The 16819-nt window shown below is 49.8% G+C and overlaps 1 protein-coding gene across 4 annotated transcripts in view; it reads left to right on the top strand.

Annotated features, from left to right (window-relative positions):
- The window catches only part of MTA1 (metastasis associated 1), a 73031-nt gene extending 61820 nt beyond the window's left edge, over window positions 1-11211 (top strand). For 3 of the 4 annotated variants that reach the window (XM_088060161.1, XM_005528647.3, XM_014257601.2), the window contains 3 exons: window positions 2692-2723; window positions 5507-5658; window positions 9534-11211. In XM_088060161.1, coding sequence (XP_087916287.1) covers window positions 2692-2723; window positions 5507-5658; window positions 9534-9672 — 323 coding nt within the window. In that variant the 3' untranslated portion in view covers window positions 9673-11211. The remainder of the gene's footprint in view (window positions 1-2691; window positions 2724-5506; window positions 5659-9533) is intronic. The other variant, XM_014257603.2, reaches the window with a different exon arrangement.
- Window positions 11212-16819: the final 5608 nt, after the last annotated feature.

The raw sequence follows: 16819 nt of genomic DNA, 5'->3' as shown, positions 1-16819 counted from the left end.
CTTCTTTGGGTTTTTTTTCTGGAGAGGAGCCACCAGAACTGTTGTCTTTTGCTCCTGATTTAAATTCTTACGCTGTTTTATTTTTAACCTGTTTGTGGATGCATGGGGAGACATCTCTCAAACCTTCATGTGTGAAAGTGGAGCAGGCACGTGGGGCAGGTGTGAGTCTGGCATGGTGAGTTCTGTCTGTGCCCACAGACACAGGACTGGTTGAGTTTTTAGACATGCCTGTCTCACAGGCTTCCTCTCTCTCACACAGAAGCCACCAAAAATTTTTGGGTGAGAATCCATTGTTTCCAGTCCAGATGCATCCTGTTGACTTGCCAGCTGTTCCAGGATGGGTTACAGATGTGCTGTCTCTGCCTCTCTTTGGTGACAATTGTGCACAGAAGTTGCTCATTTAACAGCAGTGCTTTGAATGCATGTCCTCTTAGTGTGATTTTTAATTGCAAACTGAATCAGGTCATTTTAGTGCCTTTTATTGAAGTGTGACTAAAGTGAAAATTCATGGATTAATTCACCAATATGAATATGCTAATTGATAACCTTATTGCTGTGAAAGCCAGGGTAGAAGTTGCATTGAAGCTGTAGTTTTGTTTTGTGTCCTGTTTTACTGGAGGAAGAAGCTGTCACGGGCAGCTTTATCCTAGGAGTGGCTGTTTGGGAGGGAGGTGTGTCCCTGTTGTTAGCACTGCTTTCTGTGCTGCCTGAGAGCTCTGAAGCTTTGGGGCTCAGAGCAAGCAGCAGTTCTGCTCAGCCTTTGCTCAGTTTGCATCCCTCAGCTTCTCACCATGGAATATTCTGGTTTAGTTCTGGTGCTTGGAAATAGCACTGTTTACTGTCTGTACATCCAGCAATAGTCATTGCAGCAGCAGACACGTATCAGGACAGTCTTTTCTGGCATCAGGGGTGTTCTTACTACAAAAAAAGAACTGATCTGGAGTGTGGTTGAAAGAAAATCTGTGGCTTCATTCCAGGGACTTGATTTACATCTCTGAGAGTTTCTGTGAATGGAGAAAACATAATCTTTCAGTTATGGAAGGGGGAAGACAGTAACAAGTGCTGGAGCTTAGCTCTGAAGCTGGCAGATTCTGGTTGCATCCTGCTGGCTGTGCTGTTTCCCAGCATCCTGGAGCCCTTTGTCCATCCATCCCAAAGAGCTGCTCACAGCTGTGTTTTGGATGCCATGGCTGCTCCCATGGGAAAACAAATGATTTTCTGGCGCCTGCACCGCCTTTGTCAACATCCAAAGGTTGTTACTGGCCTTACTCGGTGCCTGGCACATCTGTCCTACAGACTTGATGCAAATCTTCTTGGCAGCTGTTTCTTCATCTCTCTGGATACCAGGCACAAAGATGTGGCAAGAACTGAAACCTTGTGTTTTCCCCTTGGAAGTAGCTAACAGCATAACATCCACACAGGGTGGAAAATACACTTGCTATCAGCTGATGACTCTAATGTGGTGTATTGTGATACTCAGTGCTCAGAAAATGTCCCCTGCTCTGCCTTCCTCACTCCTGACACTTCACTGTGCCCTGTGTTTCCTGTCACACTCAATGCAAGAGCAGCGTGTTTGGTTTTACCAGTGAGAGCCTCCAGGAGCCTGCTGGAATACAGACCATGAGCTGTGAAAGTTCATTCTTGCTGGATTCTCTAAAAAGCTTTTCATCCCAGCTAACTCACTGGCAATGGGAAGGTTCAAAGATCCTATGAATGTGAAAGCAGAATTCATACTGAGACCTTTTGCAGACAGCCATAGCATCCTGTAGTGCCTGTTGGATTTGATGCACTGACAGGATTTGATTTTGCTTCTCAGCCAGAAGGGGCTGAGGAAGGTGTTTTGGTGCACAGATGCTGATGAAGTGCTGTTTCCTGGGAATGTCCATCTAGGAAAACCAAACTGTGCTGACAAACAGCTTTATTGGGTCGTTCTGTGGCAGGCTGGGCTGCCTTGGAGCAGCACAGGAGCTCTGGGAGCCCTGCAGGGCTCTGTGTGTGCACAGAGCAGTTGAGGGCAGTGTTGGGGGTCCCTGGGAGCCCTGCAGGGCTCTGTGTGTGCACAGAGCAGTTGAGGGCAGTGTTGGGGGTCCCTGGGAGCCCAGCAGAGCCCCTGGGCACAGCGAGCCCTGCTGCTGGGTGAGGCTGCCCGGGGCTCCCATGGCTGCCCTGGCTGTGCCCTGTGCCCCAGGAGGTGGGCACTTGTGGCAGGTTCAGCAGATACACTCTGTTTGCTAACGGCTTGTAGCTGACCTCTGAGCTGAGGAGCTCCCAGAGGACCTGAGGAGGATAAGAAAGATTCTGTTTGTTGCTGTCTTGACAGTGAATAACGCCTTCCACTTTCTCCTTCTTTTGACATCAGTAAATTCCTCAGACCAAAAGAGAACGTCAGATTGGAACCTGGGCTCTGAAAGAGGAGCTGTGCTTCTAGTGGTAGTGTGAAGCAAGGTTTGAGTAAACGGAGAAGAGACTGGGAATGGAATGTGTTTGTGACCTGGGGCCTCTGCTCTTCAAACCAGGTTGTCAAGGAAGCTTTCCTCAGTCACGTTTCTAGGAGGGCAGAAGTCAGTTCAGTTCCAGGCTTAGCAAAACAACACAGTTGTAATCATAGCTGCGTGTGTTTTGATTTTGTACTTTTTTCTGTCTTGGAAAAGCAATGGTCTTACCAGCTCTATTCTCTTTCCTGTTTGTTAGGTCTGCCTAACCACGGACAAACCAGACAAATGGTAAGAGAATGTTCATTTAACCAAAACAGGGAAAAGAAGAATTATTAACCCACGCTAGATAGAACACCCCATTAAACCGTAGTGCTTCACTTCCACCTTTGCTGTTTGCAGCTGGTCATACTTCCCAAAAAAAGGGAAAAGGAGAAAAAAAAAATATTTTGGGGCATCTGAATCATCTTGGTGGTTAAATACAATTTAAACCTCAAATCTGTCTATGTCCATAAATGAGATCTTGTTTTGAATGGAGGATTTTGTTTCTCCTCATGCAGAAACTGAGTGGCTGCTTACAGCAAAGTTCTGGGATGTGTTTCTAGGTGGAATGTGTTTCCCTGAAGGAGAAAGGTTTAAATGATGGAAGGGTTTGTTTGGAAAACAGTTTCTTTTTCATTATTTTTTTAGCAAGTTGGTGTGCAAGTAACCTGCTGAGAATGCTTGTATTTTACGTTCTTTTTGTTTTGTTCTTTTTTGAGTAAAAATTATTTGTAGCCTTTTATCTATTGTGCTGAGTTTAATCAAAGGACAGAAGCAAATAGCCAGTCTGATTGATGTGTCTCTGGCAGAATGTTTTCTCATAAATTGTGAAGGGACCAGTTCAAAGGCTGTGCATCCCTTATCCCCCTTGGTTTATGGGAAGCAACTTGAAGCATACATCTTTTTCCCCCAGCAATGATCTGCTGTTGATCAAGTGGAGCTTGCCTGGTTAGCTGAAGTGCCACAGTGCAGCAGTGCCAGCAGGGTCCTGTGAGCCAGGGCAGGCAGCAGCAGGTGTGATCACAGAGCTGGGGAGTGCCAGGCTGCTTGGAATAACACAGCATTCCTTTGCTTTGTTCCCGGAGCCAGAGTGGTAAATTGTGTTCCTCCCTGAATTCAGCTTCATTCCGTGTCACTGGGAAGACTGGCTGCTTGTTTGTGTCTGCTGAATAAACCAGCTCGGAGCAGGGGGAGAAATCTCTGATGAATTAATACTTTTTTAGCTGTTTTAGGGTGAAACTCCCAGAACTTGCCTGAGTTTCTGGTTGCCTGATCAAGCTTGAATGAAAAATTAAAGGTTCTCATTTCAGGATGTATCATTTGAAATAGGTTTCACCATGTAGGCAGAGAAAAGGCAACCTGGAAGCACAGGGGTGCCCTTTCTAGGTATTTCCAAGAGCTTTTTCTGGAGTTCTCCTGTCTGTCTTGCATATGTGGAGAAAATATGCTTTGCAACCTTAATGAAGGGATTTTCTTGGAGAAACCTGGAGGGGGTAAAAAAGAAAAAAAAAAAAAAAGCCATCAGAAAAGCCTTTATTTGAAACCTTTTGCTTAACAAATGTCAAATCTAAAAACAATTGTTGAAGTATTTCAGTGGTCTGCTGTGGTGCTGAAGCTGTTTTGTATAACTTGGAGCTGGGCAACTAAGAAATTCAATTGTTATTGCATTTGTATGCAACAGTTTTAAAGAGCCTTAGGGTTTTAAAAGGTGGGGGTTTGTTTGTTTAGCTTTAAAGCCCTGATGTTCTTCAGGAAGCAGATCTTGCTAGAGCAGTTGATTAAGGCTGGTCAAAAAATAAGTCATTATCATTTTTTGTTTTCTGCTCAGATACAAAATGAGATAGACACAGGGTTTTGTTGAGTTTTTTCCCTTGGTTTTTAGACTGGATTCTTCCCTTTCAAAGTCAAGGTGTTAAAATTCAGTTGAGTTTATTGCAATGACCTGACACTTAAGGATTTGAAGACCCCATGTCCCCACCATTCCTTTCGAGGTGCATCTCCAGGGCAGACATCTCTCACACAAACACTCAGTTTCCCATTCCATGGGCAGAGGGGGGAAGCCTTGGTGCCTCTGGGGAGATGGTCTGACCTTGGACCGATGGCCTGTGAAATACCAGAACTGAATTTATACCAGGGTGTTTTCTGACCAGCTTTAATTTATGCATATCAAATTTTCTGGGCCTTCATTTTGCATCTTTCCCAGCTGTTCAGTGTTACTGATTTCAGTGGGATTTCTCAATGTGCTGATCAGCAGGAAGAGGGGCAGCAGAACTGGACTTCAGTGATCAAGGACAGCTGCATTTGAGAAGCTTAACCCTTTGCTCCCTTTCATCTGCACCTCTCTTAATAACAGCTCATGTTTTTCCAGCTGAGTGTAAGGGGGTTTACTGTGAGTCTGGAAAGCGATGCCTGTGTTGATTCACAAAGCAAATGTGTTATGGGAAATCTGTGGTGTTCAGTACTAAAAGGGTTTTATCATGAAAGCTGCTAAGCTTTGTAGTATTAGATTTGTTTTCAACGAGATATTTAATTCTATACTATCCTCATTAAATATTAACCTCCCTAGAACAAAAAGGATCCGGGTAAGTTTGGTACTCCAGAATAACTGTAAATTCTGATTTTTGTATTTGATTTGCTCTGTAGCTAGATTTCCTTCCCTGAAATCAGTAGAGTTGCTCTAGATTCATGGTAGTAGCTGAAATCTAAGTCTGATGCTCAGTCTTTGGAACTTGATGTCATCTTTCAGACACAAGCCACAAATGATTGGTAATGCCTTCCATTTATTATTTGTCCTGTCGCTGAAGTATTGCTGTCCTATTGCATTTTGGAGGCATTGCCTGACTCGTACTGCTTGTGAACAATTGCTTATGTGTGAATTCTGTGTTCAGTCCTGGGCCACAGGGGGAGGTATTGACCTTAAACTCTCAGCAAGCCATACAGAAGCTTTAATTCTCTTTTCCTTTGAGCGCTTAGCACATGTTGCTGCAGGTTGGTTGCAGTCCATAACTGTGCTGTTTTATGTATCACGTTAGGGACCAAGCCGAAACTTGCTGCTCAATGGGAAATCATACCCAACAAAAGTCCGATTAATTCGTGGTGGATCCATGCCTCCAGTGAAAAGGAGGAGGATGAACTGGATTGATGCACCAGATGATGTTTTTTACATGGCCACTGAAGAAACCAGGTAGGAAACGTGGTCTTTCAGAGGATTTAAGGGGACGTGTTTTGGTTTGTGGAGCTGGCAGTGTGGCTGGAGAGGGATCTCATCAGCAGGGCTGATGCTACAAACTGAATGCAGAGACCACAGCCGGTGCTGAGGTGGGTAAAGGGTGGGAAATAATCGTGCGCTTACATTCCAGAGGAAGCAGATTCTTCTTCCAGAGCAGCTGCTGTAGAGGATGGGCACAAAGGGAAGGAAGACTGAGGTGGGAATTGACCTGGTTCAGACCCATCACTGCCCTCGATGGGAGGTCCCATCGCAGTGGGGCAGGGTCGGGCTGTCCTGGCTCACAGGTGACACTGAGGAGCAGAGCCTCCTATCCACAGAGCCCTGCATGTCCTCTTGTATTACCCCTCAGGACATCTCCACGTGTGTCTGGGTCCTGAAACCTGCGAGTGCCAGAGGGTTTCCATGGGCTGAGTTGACTCATTTTTCAGTGGTTTATATTTGCCACCAGCAGCAGTGAGATTCAGCCCCACACTGTCCATCCTCCTCCTGTGGTGGTACTGCTGCTGCTAGTCCTAGTCCTTCTTGTTGGTCTGCCCACAGGATAAAAATAGTAGAAGAAGCTTTCCTTGTGTGAGTTTCACTTCAAGCTGTTTACAGACTGCTGACAGAGTGGTAGGAGCTATGTGACCCGATCCCTAAGGCCAAGTTCCCAGTATTGGTATTCCTAGGACGGGAGTGTTGCTCCTGGGTGTGGTGAGAAGGTAGAGAAATTGGCTTGTGTGGTTTCCTCCCGAGAACTCGATGTCTCCCTCCTGGGTAACCTTGAGGAAGGTCAGAGCAAAGCTCTGTTCCTGTCACAGAGGTGCTGTCTGGCTTCTGTCTTGGTCAGAAGCCTGGAGTTATCAACACTTGCACTATCAGAGCCCCGGCAGAACAGAAGCATTTACCTTCCCCTGCACTGCAGAGATTGACCTGGGAATTACTGGATGTCTGAACCCTTCGAGTGACTGAGGAGATTGAGAGTTTCAGTGCTTTGTCTCTTCTGGTACCACTAAATTTGGCGCTGCTCTGAGTCTTCATTTGTTCAGCACAAAGGTCATAGTCAAGAGTCCTGGCATCTCCAAACTTCTCCTTAACCTGCAAAGCATTTCAAGTGCCAGGGAACTATTCTGTGGGCCTGGTATCAAAGATGGGCATTGTAGAATAGGTGATACTAGAAACATTCAAGTTATTAACCACTGATCTGTTGGATAATCAGTTTTCAGTGCAGGAAGCGCCTTGTTAGAACTCAGAAGAAACATGAAATGAGTTTCCCAGACTTGTTCCCGTGGCCACCTTTAATGCAACTGTGCATTTCACACCAGCTCATATCTTTGCTTTCTCTTCTCCTTTCTGTGCCTCCCAGATGCTGTGGAAGAACGCCATGGAATTCCATATGTAATTGAAAATAAAGTGAGAGAAGGATTTAATTTTCAGGGGAAGCAGTTTTCTTATTCCTGCTGTCGCTCTGGTAAAGAGGTACTGGGATCCTGCTGCAGCTCTCAGATTGCTGTGCCATTGTGGACCCAGGTTATACAGCCTCTAATGCACTCCTTAGGTGCTCCAGGCTTTCATAATCCTGCATCTAGGGAGCTCTTCTGGACATCTGAAGATGTCATCATCCCAGGCACATGAAATACAGCAGGTGCATGGTTCAGTACAAGTCCTGCCCTTGGACCTGGACAGAACTGCAACAATTCATCCAGCGTGGTGTTGGTTGTGACAAGAATTTGCTGTAGGCACAGAATCTCCTGCTCATACAGAACCACCGACTGAGGCAGGAAGGATCAGTCCCACAGCAACCAGCACAGCTCTGATGAAAATCATGGTTTGGTGATAGACATCAGCTCAGTAAGATCTTATCACTTCCATTTAAAAATAGAGAGAGAAAGAAAAGAAAAAAAAAACCCACCCAGGCTTCTTTGTCTGCCAGCCATGCTGCTTAGCTGAGTGATGAGTGGTGAAAGGAGATTCTTGGCAGGCTGTGAAGAGCAGGGAAGCCTGAGTGATGGAGCATTGTCAGCAGCACCGGTTTTCTGTCGGGCATTTCACCTCTAACTTTTCCCTGAACCATCTGCTGCATTCCAGTGTCAGGAACGTAAGACTTGTTTGTGAGCTCTGAAACAATTTGAGCTTTGTGTTGGCTCCGTAGCAATGGATCTAGCTGCAATATCTGCGTATCCAGCTGAGGGTCAGGCTGTGTTTTCAGTCACAGCAAGCAGGTTTCCCTCAAGTTTTACACGCTCCCCCTCTCCCCTTTTCGTGTAGCTCTGTTGAGAACAGTGCAGGAAAACTGTACAGCTCTGAGGGAGCAGTTTGAAAAGCTGGTCTAATGAAAGGAAGGAGTTTTTGAATTGAAGGCTCCCAGTAAGGAACTTGGCATTTACAACTCATGCAAGCAGAGGCAGCGGGTGACCTGACCAGAATCTAGAATGCTGGAGGACGTGTTTCTGATGGCCCTGCGTGTGCTGCAGGGAGCTCTGCTGCCTAAAAGTGGATCAGCTGCAGTCAAACACCTTGGAAAAGTCATTATATCAAGATTTTATTTTTTCTCTCCCCCCACCACCACTTTGCCACCTTGTTCTCACCTCTCCTCGCCCCGTGGCCTTTCGGTTTTAGAAGGTGCTGGAGAAATGGGGGCAAACAGAAAATGTGTCTGTGTAAGTGCAGCTTGTCCTGGTCAAAAAAAACTAAATGCAGAGATGACCAAGTCCGACAAGAAGTGGTTCAAAATCTTCAGCTGAATTTGGTGGTTTGTCAGTTCTGGTGGTGCTAAGGGTAAGTTCTTGAGGAGAGGGAAGGTATTTTAACCACTTTCTTCAGCAACCAGCACATCTTAAAGGCAGAAGTCATAGCACAGTGATAGGCATCAGCTCAGTGAGAAGGTCCCTTTTCCATTGACAAGTAAACCAAACCAACCAACAAAAGGGGGTTTTAACCCCAGCAGTGTTCCCTAAATGAAGCTGGGAGCTAGGTGGCTGGAATGTGGCTGCAGAGCCCTTCCTCTCCTGTCCCTCATGGCCAGCCAAAGCCTCGTTCTGTCAGGAGCCTGTGGGGAAAGGCAGTGCTGATCCATCAAACCTTTCTTGTTGCCCCAGATCCTGAGCTGAAGACTCATAGTGGTCCTGGTGGACCACTCTTGTGAATATTTATTACTTTCCTTTCTAATCTCTCTATGCCTTTGACCACCACAACATCCCCTGTAAAAGAATTCCTTATTTTAATTAACACAGTACAATTTTCATTGTTGCTGCATTTTTGGGTTTTCTTCCTTTATCTCTGAGCCTGGTATTAACAAATAGAAACAAGCAATCATTAAGTATTTGTCTCTGTCTAACTTACTTTGGTAATTTTAAAACTTTGGTGTGTCTTTTTCTCTCTGTTTTACTTTCTCTCCATATGGAAAACAGCTTCCTGCATCTGATAGGACTTGCTGCCAATCTTGCACACAGAGGGAAATCCTTAACCAAATACAAGATGTGAACATTGCCCATCTCTGGGCTGGGCACACGCAGTGTGGGAGAAGGGGAAACACCCTGTCAGCGTTGGCTTTGTAAACTTGCCCAGAGCTACCTGCAGCACATCCATCTGATCAGAATAAATCCCTGCTGTGGAAACCCTGTCCTATTTCACGTGTTCTCTTCACAGCTGGTCCTACGAGGCTGGGCCAGAATGCCTTCTGCTCTGCGGGGGAAGGATTGTGGAGCAGAGAATGCAATTTCCTCTCCGTTGGGGGGTTTATAAAGCAGAAAACGCGAGTTTCCCGGGGCAGAAGGAGCCGTGCTCAGCCGGCTTTCCCTGGAGCCCGCGGTGCCTCTGTAATCCGTGCCTTTCTTCCTTGCTGTCTGCAGGAAAATCCGCAAGCTGCTTTCCTCCTCGGAAGCCAAGCGAGCCGCCAGACGCCCTTACAAGCCGATTATCCTGCGGCCCATGCAGGCGGTGCAGCTCCGCCAGCCCATGAACGATGAGCCCATCATCATCGAGGATTAACGGCAGCCTCTCCTCCAGTACCTACTTGAGTTTCCATGGCTACAGCGTTGAGCTAACTGTTGAAGAGAGGGAACTTTTGAGGAACTGTTTTGCATCTTTTAAACCCTTAAAAGGAACTCAGCCCTGCTCTGAGCCTCTGACCACAGACTGCTCTCTCTCTCTTTCTCTCTCTTTCGCACTCTCTCCTGCTCTCCTATCTTTTTTTCTTATTTTTTCTTATTTTTTTCTTTTTTTTTTTTTTTTTTAATTTTTAGTAGCCTTTTTTCCCTTTTGCTTCTACCCCTTTTGTAGAAGGGGGAGGGAAAGTAAGTTTAACTTATTAAGAGAATGTGGACTAGTACTTTTTAGCTGTTTCCTCTTCTGATGTATGAAGAGCTAGAACCCTTCATTTTGTGACTGAGCTCTCGTTGCAAAGCCATTTTTTACGAGGCTGTGTTGTAAGATTTTTCTTTTCTCTCTCTCCCTTTTTTTTTTTTTTAATTTTGTGGACGGTGCCATTTTTTTATTTCATTTATATTATTTCTTTTGTAGATAAATTTCCGATCTTTAACTGCTATTTGAAAATAGGAGCTGAAAGCCAGCCCCAGGTTCAGCCAGTTTTCTTTGGTCCTGTCCCTTCTGTTTTTTGGATCATTTTGCACAGCCAGTTGTGCTTATGCACAAGACAGACCAACTCAGGCTGAGAAAGGAGTGAGCTAAGAACTGAAGAACCTTGCAGAACATTACACTAACGTTGTGTGCAGTGGAGCCAGGCTGCCAGAATTAGGTGTCCTTACTCTAGTTGCTCTCTGGGAGAGGCGGCCCGTGGCGTTTCTCCCAGTAACCAGCAGTTTTGCGTGCTGCCTTCTCTGTGACATCTGGGACCCTACGTGCTGTTAGGCCACCAAGAGCCAGCAGTTAGGCCCAGCAAGTGTAATGAATTGCTTTGCTCTGGCTCCAAGAGTCAAGTACACCAATGCCCAGGGACATTTTGCTTAGAACTCTGAACCTGTTTGTGCATCAGTGCTTTTGGACACAGCGTTTCCCAGGATGAGACCTGGTTTCTCTTTAATTGCGTTACTGTACGTTTCCCATTTTGAAGGGACTTTAAATTACAGCTGGGTTTTCATTTGAACACATTGTGTCTGAATTTAAGTGTTTTTTTCCCCCCTTGACATTTCTTGTGTTTGAGGTTTCTTGCATCTCTTGAACTTCTTACGTATTTGCAAGTCTGTATCATTTCTTTTTCATATGTCTTCTCATGGCAGCGCATTTGCCGGATGCCCTGCTCAGTTTTGAAAGGATGTAAACTATCATTTGCAACTTGTGCTGATCTGTACATGTACCTGCCTCAAGCAGACACAGCATGTAATAACCCCCAAGTCATTCCATATGTGTCAGCGGTGAGATGAGCCAAAGTTGTATTTGGGTTATCACAGTCCAACCGTGATTCTGTGCAACTCTGCTAACCCGCCGGGTTAGACGGAAAGGAATCCCCACAAAATGAAAACAATTCAGTTAACTTTACTTAATAAACCTGGAAAGTGAGCTTTTGTGAAACATCTGCTTTTTGTCTCTTGTGGAACAGCCGTCCTCGCTGGGGTTCCGCGTGCCTGGGGCGCGCAGCCCATCCCGGGGCCGTCTTCTGCTCGGGTCCTCTCCCGTGCGCTTTAAACATTCCCAGCGCTCCAGAGGCGTCTCCCTCCCTCCTCCTCCAAGCGGCAGCAGATGCGGGGCTGGGCCTCTCAATGAGCCCTTTGTGCACAGCAGCTCCTGGTCCTGCTGCTCTGGGGCTGCTCCTGGCGTGGGGCACAGGGACAGCCGTGGGCAGGTCCGAGCTCTGCGCTGCTCTGAACCCCGAGACGCAGCACGGGCACCCCCTGTTTGCTCTGCTTTGCTGCTCACAAGTGCCAAGGTTTACTCTGTGCACGCTCTGTGTCCTGTGCTACAGGTCAGGGGCTCCTGTCCACAGCTTAAAAGTGGGGACAGCCATTCCTGAAGGATGTGCTGCTCAGGACGGGCACAAAACCCTGAGGCTGCCAGCAGCACCAGTGACCATTGGCAGTTTTGTCACCATCAATCCTCAGGATTAACCCTCTGTACGTGAGAAACACGGGCTGCACGAGGGTGTTGTAACACTTGTGTCTCTGTGAGGGCAAGCACTCGTGGATTCCTTCCTGCAGCAAAAGGAAATCTGAGCACATCACTTGGGAAAACTCCGTGTGTGGGTTGGATGTGCCTGGGAGCTCGGGCAGCCCAGGGTGCTGATGATGGGGATGGGGATGCTGGGGATATGGGGATGCTGGGGATATGGGGATGCTAGGGATATGGGGATGCTAGGGATATGGGGATGGGGATGCTGGGGATATGGGGATGCTGGGGATATGGGGATGGGGATATGGGGATGCTGGGGATATGGGGATGGGGATATGGGGATGCTGGGGATATGGGGATGGGGATATGGGGATGGGGATATGGGGATATGGGGATATGGGGATGGGGATATGGGGATGCTGGGGATATGGGGATGATGGGGATGGGGAAGGTGATCTCTCTCGTTGAGCCCGGGGTGAGCTCCGGCTGCACCAAGAGCGCAGGAACCACTTGGGGGTGCCAGCCCTGCGGTTTCCAGCAACTTAAAAGCTTTCTTGGAGCGGCTCCAGAGATTGCTCTGGGAACGAGTCCAGGCAGGGAGAGAGAGCACGTCCTGTGCTGCCCTGACTCTGAAGGACCCTTGCGTGTCCTTCAGTAGGGATGCTGGTTTTTGGCGAGCGGTAGCAGACTCCACTGCCGTGTGTTTCACTGGCTTATGTTTGGACCGGCTTGGGAGGAGGGGCTGGAAGATCCCTTTGGCAACCGAAGGAAAATGCTGGCTCTTGGGAAGTGCAGGGAGTGGTAGGTCCAGGCATGACCCATCCAAGCCCAAGGGGTCACTCTCTTAAGCTGCTGCTGTCACTAAGCCTCTCCTGTGCTGACCTCTCCTCTATCCACATTCCTGTGCTGCTGCTGCTGCTGCAGGAATTGCCTTGGGTTATTCACCCTCCTGCTCCAGAGCCTGGTCAAAATAGAGCAATGTTCCATTTCCCAGGTCCCTTCCTCCCCTTGATTCCCACCTCCTGAAGAGCCCCTGAGATTGGAGAGGGGAGGAGAGCCTGGAGCTGGAAGTGCTTGCCCACCCGAAGCAGGCCAGGTCTGTTGGGATGTAGCAAGTTTTGCCACAGGCATTTGGGTATTTTCCCTCACTGCGTGTCCCTGGCATCCCAATCCTTCACTTTCCTCTGTGCAGACGTGGGAGCAGCTCTGTCACAGGCTCAGCTGTGATCCCTGGAGAGGGCTCTGCTCCGTGCTCACGTGGATGGAGCTTGCTGACCTCCAGTGCCGTGCTTGCAATTTCACAGGCTTAAAAAGAAGCAGGAAGCTGCCCAGGAAAGTATTTAAAAAACAAAACAGAAATCCAAACATTCCTACAATACTTCATGCCAAAATGCTTTTGTTACAGATTTAATTTAATTTTTTTTTTTAAAGTTAACTTTGGTATTTTGGGGGCTTTTTTTTTTTTTACATTGCATTTTACCAGCTTGTCAGTAGCACCTCCCTGTGATCTCTGCTTTTGCAGCTGTAACATGAAGGCAGCGCCCTGATTGTAACAGCACTGATGAAACAATGTGAAAAAAAAGCAAAGTATGACCAAAACTAACAATTCTGAACCTGGCATTCCTGCTGTGGGAGGAGGGCTGGAACCGGGACACTATTGGAGAGTTGTAAAGCAAAATACACGCTGAAATTTTCTTTTGAAATGGAAATTTGGAGCCGGTGCCAGCTCTGCTGCGGGCTCTGGCTCTGTGCAAGCGTTACACAAGCCAGACCTTGGGAAGCTGGAGAGGCTCTTTGGGATGGTAGGATTGCGCCGTGGAGGAGCTGCTGCCCACTGCCACGGGAGGAGGGGGCACTCACCTGTCCACAGGGACCCTGGGAGGAGTGCCAGCCTGGGGGATTTCTGGGAAGAGCACAAATAAAATCTGGCAGATTTTGACTGTGAGGAGAAGGAAGGAATTTGACTCATTTACAGAAACTGGACCATGAATCTTTTCTATTTTCCTTAATCCATCAAGAGGGCACAGACTTAAAAACACCATGAACCCAAATAAGCTTTGGCAGCAGCATTAAAGGGAGAGAGATCACTGCAGAAAGGCAAGTCGAGGCTTGAGAGCCCTCTCTAGCTGGTGAGAGAGGGTTTGTTTGGGGCTCTTCCTGTAAATGTAGGCAGTGCCTTTCAAGGTGAGCCTGCAAGAGCCAGCAGTGATGGGATCTGCCGTGAGCCCCATCTTCGGAATATGAACATGCCTTGAGTGGGGGTGGTGTTTATGGCCCTTCCCAAGGCAGGAGGCTGGGGTGACCCACGTCCCCCTGTCCCTCCTGCCCTCCCTTCCCTTCCTGGGGACTGACAGAACGGTTTGGATCTGCTTGAGCAGCTCTAAAACCTGGTGGAAGACTCGGTCTCTGATGATCACCAGGCAGGAGGAGGAAGGCTGCCTCAAGAAAAGACACACAGTAAATTCAGATGGGCTGTGGGGCTGGGGCTTGTCTCCACCTCTTCTTCAGCCTGGAAAGAAAGGGCAGGGCAGGGTTGAAGCACACTTGATTCCTGCCCTGGGCTTTGCAAGTTCATTCACCACATTCCTGGAATGAGAATGAATAACATAAATTCAGCATCTTTCTGCAGACAGCTTCCTCCCTTCCCTCCTGCAAGGGGACTCTCCACCTGGATCCAGTGCTCCGTGGGATGCTGGCAGCGTCACGGGGAGCAGATTTACAGGTTCTGGCCGGAGGGTTTCAGCCAAGTTGTGCTCGTTCAGAGATTTTCCATCTGAGCAGGAGCGAGTTTGTTCCCCCTGCCTGTGCTTTGGCTGCCCCAGGCAGGACAGGAGGGAGGTGAACGTGTGGAGCGTGTGGATGAGGAGCCGAGCTGGCTTTCCCTGCGTGCCCGTGATGTCCGAGGGAACCGGGGCCGAACGCGTCCCAGCGGGTGGCTGGTGCTGGAGGAGAACACGGCGCCCTGGGGACATGGCAGCGCTCGTGAGCTGCTGGATTATGTGTCCAGCCCCTTCCCTGCCCCAGGGGCTCCCTGACAGTGTCCTGAGTGTGCGTGTGGGGCACACGAAAGCTGGGCAGCCGCTGTGCCCTCGGAGCCGCACTGAGCCATGGCCAGCCCGACCTGGGGCCACAGCCTGTCCAGGGCCCCGTGGGACTGGGAGCGCTTAATGTCCGACTGCCCTGAGCTGAACTTTGCCACTGAAGCCTGGGTCTGAGCACATCCCGTTCCTTGGAACACCCTTTCTTTCCCTGGAAAACCCGGCCGAGCGCCGCCGCTGCCAGCTCCCCGCACCCTGGCCACCCTCTGCAGCCCCACCCTGGCTCTCCGTGGGTCTGAGCCCCCGGCTCGGGTCCCTCCAGCTGCTCTCCTGCCCTGTTTTGGCTGGAGCTTTTCGGGAGCTGCGATCCCCCTGCACGGAGGGAGACATCCCGCCTGCCCCGTGGGGGCTCTGCATCCTCGGCATCAGCGTTCAGCCTGCCGGGAAGGGCCGCGGGACACCGGGACACCCATTCCAGATGGCAAGGACAAGGGGGACATCTGGAAACCTGTTTATCGCCGCCGTGACAGCGCTATCGCCGCTGCCTGATACCGGCAGGGCTCGGATGCCTTTTAAAGGCCAGCAGAGAGGAGAGGGTGGCTGGAGCTGCCCGGCCGGGCGCTGACAGCCCCGGGCACAGGCATGTGCTGCCTGACGAGCCTCAGCCGCTGCCAGCCCTCGGCACTCCCGGCCTCTGCTGCTCCATCTTCCCTTCTCTGCTAATCCTCCCTAAGCCCCCGAGCTCCCTTCCTGAGCTGTGCGCTGGTGCTGCGGCCAAGGCTGGGTACCCGCAGTGTCTGGGCTGGGTACCCGCAGTGTCTGGGCTGGGTACCCAGGGAGTTTGGGCTGGGTACCCGCAGTGTCTGGGCTGGGAACCCGCAGTGTCTGGGCTGGGAACCCAGGGAGTTTGGGCTGTGTCAGGTCTGTGTGGCTGCCCCCCAGCCCAGCCCGGCCCAGCCCCAGGCTCCTCGCTGGGGCACAGATTTCCCTCCTGCCCCGTTTCCCCCCCGGGCCAGCCCCGTGTAGCACAGCCAGGAGGGCTGTGGAGAGGAGATGAATTCAGAAATAAAGTGTTTTGCCAGGTTTTGTGAAAGGCTCTCTCTGTTGCATCTCCGTCACCGGGAACTGCTCCCAGCCCGTGAAGGGAAGCCCAACCATTTTTTCCATGAAAATGCAATTTTTCCTGCTTAATGCGAGGATCTGAGGCAAAACTGGTTATAGCTGGGGTGGCCCGCGGGCAGCAGCCATTCTTAACCCCCAGCCCCTGGCTGTGTCTGGAGTTTCAGGGGTGAAAAAAAGAGAAAGCTGTGGCCTGTCACCCTGGGGTGACCTTGTTGTGAGGGACAGAGGGCCCTGGGCATGTGGCCACGCACGGTGCAGCAGCCAAGGCTCTGCAGGCCACACAGGGATCACTGATCTTTGGGCACACCAAGCCAGCAGCCGGGGCTTTTCCCATAACCTCTTTTCATTTTTCTTCCCCCCAGCCTCTTCTTGCCCTGTAACAAATCCAAGGGAGCCTAGGTGCCAGAAAACATGAGAGCAGAGGAAGGCTTTCCAGCCCCAGCTCCTCTTAGGAGCAGCTCTGTCTGGGTCCACGAGTTTTTGTGGTATTTGTATCTGAATGAAGAAAAAAGAGCTGAGGGGAGTTGGCTTGGGGAGGGGGAGAGAGGTGAGCCAAAGGAGAGGCAGCCTGGAGGGAGTTATTCCTGATTTATTCCTCACTTTCCCTTAATCTCTGTGCAGAGCTCTCTGCCTGACCTGCCCTAGGCAGAGGTCCCAGCCTCGCACCTTCTCGGGCTCCCGGGGGTCAATCCCCGCTCCAGGGCCGGGGCCGGCTCGGCAGAGCAGCCCCGGGCGGTGACTGCGGGCACGGCCGGAGCGGAGCGGAGCCAGCAGGGACCCAGCGGAGCCCCGGGGAAGGGAGCAGCCCCCAGCAGCCCGGGGAATCCCAGGGGAATATGGGTCACCTCCCTGGGCCGCGGGTACCCGGGCTGGGGACACGGTCCCCTGGGCTGGGACACCCCCGGGCGCTGCTG

The sequence above is a fragment of the Pseudopodoces humilis genome, chromosome 10 (assembly GCF_049639895.1).
Source record: "Pseudopodoces humilis isolate 2021_Gansu_Grassland_sample_001 chromosome 10, ASM4963989v1, whole genome shotgun sequence".
Taxonomy (NCBI): Eukaryota; Metazoa; Chordata; class Aves; order Passeriformes; family Paridae; genus Pseudopodoces; species Pseudopodoces humilis.
Note: the sequence above shows the minus strand (reverse complement) of the source record. Positions and strands in the feature narration are given on the sequence as shown.